General features: G+C 35.6%; 1 protein-coding gene across 1 annotated transcript; it reads right to left on the reverse strand.

Moving 5' to 3' along the window:
* Positions 1 to 1,859: 1,859 nt before the first annotated feature.
* LOC119572396 (acid phosphatase type 7-like) lies at positions 1,860 to 5,118 on the reverse strand (the record flags this gene model as incomplete). Its single annotated transcript, XM_037919498.1, is given in 7 exon segments — positions 1,860 to 2,182; positions 2,774 to 2,871; positions 3,086 to 3,161; positions 3,663 to 3,795; positions 4,355 to 4,502; positions 4,504 to 4,550; positions 5,003 to 5,118. Coding segments are annotated over 7 exon segments (847 nt in total), but the record flags the coding sequence as incomplete, so codon positions are not given.
* Between the last annotated feature and the right edge of the window lie 695 nt (positions 5,119 to 5,813).

The following is a 5,813-nucleotide window of genomic DNA, read 5'->3' on the forward strand; positions in this document are numbered from 1 at the left end:
GCACAAAAATTTCATAAGGAAAAGTGTGTGTGTGTGGGTGGGGGGGGGGGGGGCTGGTCCTGGGGAAAGCTCACCCCGGTTTAATAATATGTCCATTTGTCTCATCACTGAACATCAGTATTTATAGGCATGTCTAAAAAGGGCATTTTTATTCAATGCATATTTTAGGAATGTTGCATCTGCATCCACAGATTTCTAAATTGTGAGATCTGATACATCACTACCAAGTATTATACCTAACAATGGTTATATCTATATCTATCCCATAGCTTAAAAAACAAGATGTACATTATATGTAAGTAACATTCCCTTTCCTCAAATATCTTATCCCTTACAATGAGTGATAACAATACACTCCCCACACATTTGTATCATCACAGAACATCAGTAATTTATGCCTGACTAAATAGGTGAATTTAGTAAAACAATTGGGTGTTGCCATTTCCATCTGTATAGCTGACTCTGATATTCCAGTATATCTACTAGTCACTATATAGATGAGATAATGCTTGAATACAGTGCTCTGTTGGGACTATTGTCACACTAGTCCACAAACCTTCCCAAGGTAGGCTTATGAAGATCTCTCATGCAAAAACCATTTCCAAGAAAGAGCTGGGGAAGAATCTGCAGCTAACAGCCCATATTTAATAATGTGGAAGGAATGGCTGTGGTGGACCAAGTCATGGGTGGCACTGCATAATGACATACTCAGTGGCACCTCCCCAATCCTTTGCCCGTTGTTGTCATGGAAGAGCTTAGAAGAGGAACTGAGGAACAATGTAGAGGATCACCCCTACCTTGGTCCTCAACCCTTGCCTCAACTAATTTTGCACATCCCTTTCTTCTCTTCTTTTGCACATCCCTTTCTTTCTTATCTTCTTCATACAATTAGGATAAGTGGACAGAAGTCCACTTATCCTAATTGTTAACTCATTTTCACCCATTTTACCAAAATACTTTATCATAATGTTATATGAACTTGTTGCACATTTGTATTAACCATTAACCATTCTGGAAATCCACAAAAACTTCCTTACCTGGGGGCTTCACCCCCAAGCCCCACGCCATCACTAATGACCTTATATGTTGACATGGCAGAAATTTTTCAACAAATAAAATAAAATAACCAGTGCCATCAGCTCATCAAAGGGAGCTCATTTTTCTCCTATAGTAGCACATTATTTCTATGGGATTACTTTTAGATGAAGGCACCTCAAGAGAAGAGAACCTTCAATTTTACCAGACTTTGGTTTAAAAAATCCAGCAACAATTCATTAAGTGCCTAATATTGTTTTCGATGTACTAAACGAGATAGCCACAAGTGGAAATTTCCATATGCATGCCAACAAGCACACAGTATTGGCCACTAGCCAATTTTTCAATACTGCAATTAATGTGTTATGGGGTTCTAGGCAAAGTGGCATCGTGGTGGGTGTGTAAAATATTAAATGTAAGAAAAAAAAAAAATTATGAGTTGTTAATTGCTCCTACCCTATTTTCTAATTTCATGCTCCTTATTTTTTGCAAACTATATGAATTTCATTTTTGTTTTTTCTATTAATGTCTTTCCTTGTTGAAATATTATTAGGCAAGACAAATACATAAGCAGAATCACGTTAACACCAAATTACATAATGATTTTGACAAAGCACAAGCCATGAAGACAGCGTCACATTAACATTAAATTACACAATGATTTTGACAAAGCACAAGACATGAAGAAAACATCCAAGAATTGCATGCACTGTGGAGTTAACCCATTGACCACTTACTTTTAACTGCTCTTTTGTTTGTTTTCTAGCTGCTTCAATTATTACATATGAATTTAAATTACTTTGCTGTTTAACATTAGTCATTAAATCAGCTTTATCTCTTTCTTATAAACCAGAACCACAATGGTGAGTGCATGTATGCAAGCATTCCAGGCATCAACTGATTAATCCTACCAATGCCTCAGTTTTCAGCATCATAAGCTGTTAACATACTCCCATACTTTACCTCTAAGTCTTTGATGAGCCAGTCATACTGACGAGAGAGAGGTTTGAGGCCATACTCCAGGAAATAATATGCCTCAGTGTTGACAGCAATAAAATGAACTGGACCCATGTTCCAACTGAAGAAAAGGTTTTCTGTGTCCTCATGGTTGGGCATGCTGAATCTTGCTCTGTAGTTACTGAAGTTGCTATAGGAGAGATGCATATTTGTTGTGTAATGTATAGTATTAACATATATATTTTATGTTTCCCTATTGTTTACCTAACTTTGCAATATAGGCCACTAACCAGCTCAGCTGACAAACAAATACATATGAGTCCAAAATCACAGCAAACTGCTGAGCAACAACTTCCCTAGCCATATAAATGTATTACCTATTACTAGTTAATATAAGACCAGGTTTGAGTGAAATCCACTGTTTTGGGATTTATTCAAGTGAAGTGATGCAGCATCACTATCCTGTGACAGGACTAAGGTAATATGAAAAAATGCATGATGGTTAATATCCTCTCTTTCTCTTTTTCTCTTGATCTTTTTTTCATTATCTCTTTTTTCACTCTTTTTATTTTTTCTCTCTCCCTTTTACCACCCCATCTTTAATCTAGATCTGTCTCACTATATGCACAAGTCAAACAGAGATGGAGGTAGTACCGCAATATCCAGCCTCTAGCACACCAACTAATATATAAAATTTACATTTCATTTTCACTACTTCTCTGACAAAATAATCACACTCAGATAAACATGACAAAAAAAGAAGTACAAGAGAAAAACTTACTACATCTGTTCGTGGTTGCCAGGGCAAGTCAGATAAGGCACATATGCAGCAATGGGTTGAATCTGTCGCATGAATTCATCTCCAACACGAGCATTGTCCTTTTGGGAGAATTAACAGATGGTGGTGTTTAGACAACAGGCTTTTCAAATCTAATACCAAATCACTTGACAAAGATTTGCTAGAGCTTTAAGCAAACACACTCACATTGCATATAATATAATTTACATGCATAACACATCCAGCACATTTTTACACACCATATCAACAAATTTACTTTAATTAAGAGGGTAAATTTTTACAGAGATATCTTACCGAGTCCATGTTGTATGCAAAGTCTCCCACGTGAATCACAGCATCATACATTCCTCTCTGGACCTCCTCCTGTAACCTGAAAACAAGAAGACATTTTTTCAAGAATTTGAAAAGAATAATACGCATTTGAAAGTTTAACAAAACACTGAAAATAATAAAAAGAAGAAAATAGAAAGATAAATAAATAATAATGATAATGATTATGTGATACTGTAATGACAATAACAATAACCATAACCAAAATAATAATCATAATATAATAACGATAACAAAAAATAACTAATGATAATAATGATCAATATATTTATAAAAAATGTAAAAAGATGGTATAGCAAAGGTTGGCACACAAAGAGACCAGAACATATTATGTATTTATAAGATATAATATAAATATACTGAAGAGTCAAAAGTGTCACAGATAACAATTCAAAAATAAGACTCCTTCACAAAGCAAAAGGGCCATGACCTTTAACAACTACAGGTGCCTAACAAAATGACACAAAAAAAAAAATATGATTAATTAACTACCAATTCACAAAATAAGTACCATTTTTAATACACATGCACAATGGCATACCTTGGCAGAGACTGAGCATTGACAGCTCCCATGTCACCATACATAGCCACTGACACAGGCCAGTCCGTCCCATTCTTCCAGGTCTTGAAAACAAACAGTTCTGACCAACCCAGCTGACTGCCACAGTGGTAGACTGTCAAGGAAGAAATACATTATTAATGCTTTTCTTTAACCTGGATCAATTTCATTTTTAAAAATAGGAAGGAAAAAGATTAACTTTGGAAAGCTAGTAATTGACACATTTCTACTTTGTATCGTGCTTTTTAAAACATACAAAGAGATGCACCATATTTACTGGTGCAGCAAATTGAAAGAAGAGATGGCCATGTGAATACTTTATTGATCCTACTTTGTTTATTTTTAACAGCTTTCTAATGTTTTCATCTTTTCCAGAGATCAAACAATTAAGTACAGTCAGTGATTCCCTTTCCTTAGAATAAGAAAACTAAAACAAAAACAATTTCTATGAAATCATTACCAATCATACAAAAAAAAATCCCTTAAATTCCATTTCATTTAATTCATATAAAGACAAAAACATCTCTCACCATATCATTTTAAAGACCTTCCCTTAGCATTCACCCAAAAAAAAAACTTACATGAATGACAAAAAATTTTTTTTTTAGTTCACACAAAAAACACATCTCATCATATCCTAATAACACCCCCAACTTTAAGACCAAAGGACTCACAATACATAGTGTCCGGCTGCAGATCCTTCAGTATGACCCTATGCATCCACAAGTTCCTGTGTTCACTGCCGCCATCTGTGAACTGTGTACTGCTTCCTGTGGCTGTGTCGGTCAGCCCAGCATTCCCAAATTCAACGACACTTGAAGGGAGTGTCCGTGAAGGTGGTCCAGGTAATAACCATGTCCTTGGAAGTCTCTATGAGCAATAGGGGAAGGGTGAGTGGGATCCTAGATTAGGAGGGTTTTTTTTTATATACTACTTATAATTTGCTTTCTTTTATGATGGTGGTTAATTCTGGAAAGTTATACAACTGTAATGTACCTGATACTGAGCCTAAGAATTTAGATTGTAGTAAGAATGGAACTTTTTAAAACCCGAAGATTTTGAGACCTTTTATGTTATATCTATTCCCAAGTCATTATCAATAACAGCAATGATCAAAATTAAAATAAATAATAAGAAAAACAATAATAATGATCACTATCATTACATTACCATTACCTCTGTTATTATCATCATTATGATTTCTATCATCATTATTATTATCATCCTTATAATTATTAGTAATGACAGTATCATTATGATTTTCACTATCATTATCATTATCATAATAATAACAACTGTACCAGTAACAAGTAACAAGTTACCTCCAATAACTATGTGTACATGCTGTGGCTGGTAGTCATCAATTCTGTTTGCTGCTGATGCCAACAATAACCCACTTAAAATGGGCAGAATGATCCATAATGTACAGGCTCTCATCCTGCTGTGAATGTAAAGAATTAAAATTATTATTCAAAAGGTCCTGAAAGATGGAAAAGAGGGAGGCAAGGAAATTATGAGGGTGAGGGAAGGATAACATGGTAAGAAAAAGAAAATGAAAAAGGAAGAAAGGGAAGAAAGTAAAAGTGCAGTGCAGTAGCAATGACTGACTGACTAACTAACTGATTTACTGACTGACTGACTGACTGACTGACTGACTGACTGACTGACTGACTGACTGACTAACTAACTGACCAACTGACAGACTAACTAACTAACTAAATGACTGACTGACTGACTGGCAGACAGACAGGCAGGCAGGCAGGCAGATTGGCTGGCTGGCTGGCTGAGAGAGAGAGAGAGAGAGAGAATATATGACAGAGAGAGAATATATGAGAGAGAGAGAGAATATATGAGAGAGAGAGAGAATCTATGACAGAGAGAGAATATATGAGAGAGAAAGAAAATATGAGAAAGAGAGAGAGAGAATATATGAGAGAGAGAGAGAATATATGAGAGAGAGAGAGAGAGAGAGAGAGAGAGAGATAGAGAGAGAGAGAGAGAGAAGAGAGAGAGAGATATATAGAAGAGAGAGAGAGAGGAGAGAGAGAGAGAGTAGAGGAGAGAAGAGAGAGAGAGAGAATATATAGAAAAAAGAGAGAAAAAAGGGGGGGGAAAAGGAAAGGAAAGGGGAAA

The sequence above is a fragment of the Penaeus monodon genome, chromosome 4 (genome assembly GCF_015228065.2).
Source record: "Penaeus monodon isolate SGIC_2016 chromosome 4, NSTDA_Pmon_1, whole genome shotgun sequence".
NCBI lineage: Eukaryota > Metazoa > Arthropoda > Malacostraca > Decapoda > Penaeidae > Penaeus > Penaeus monodon.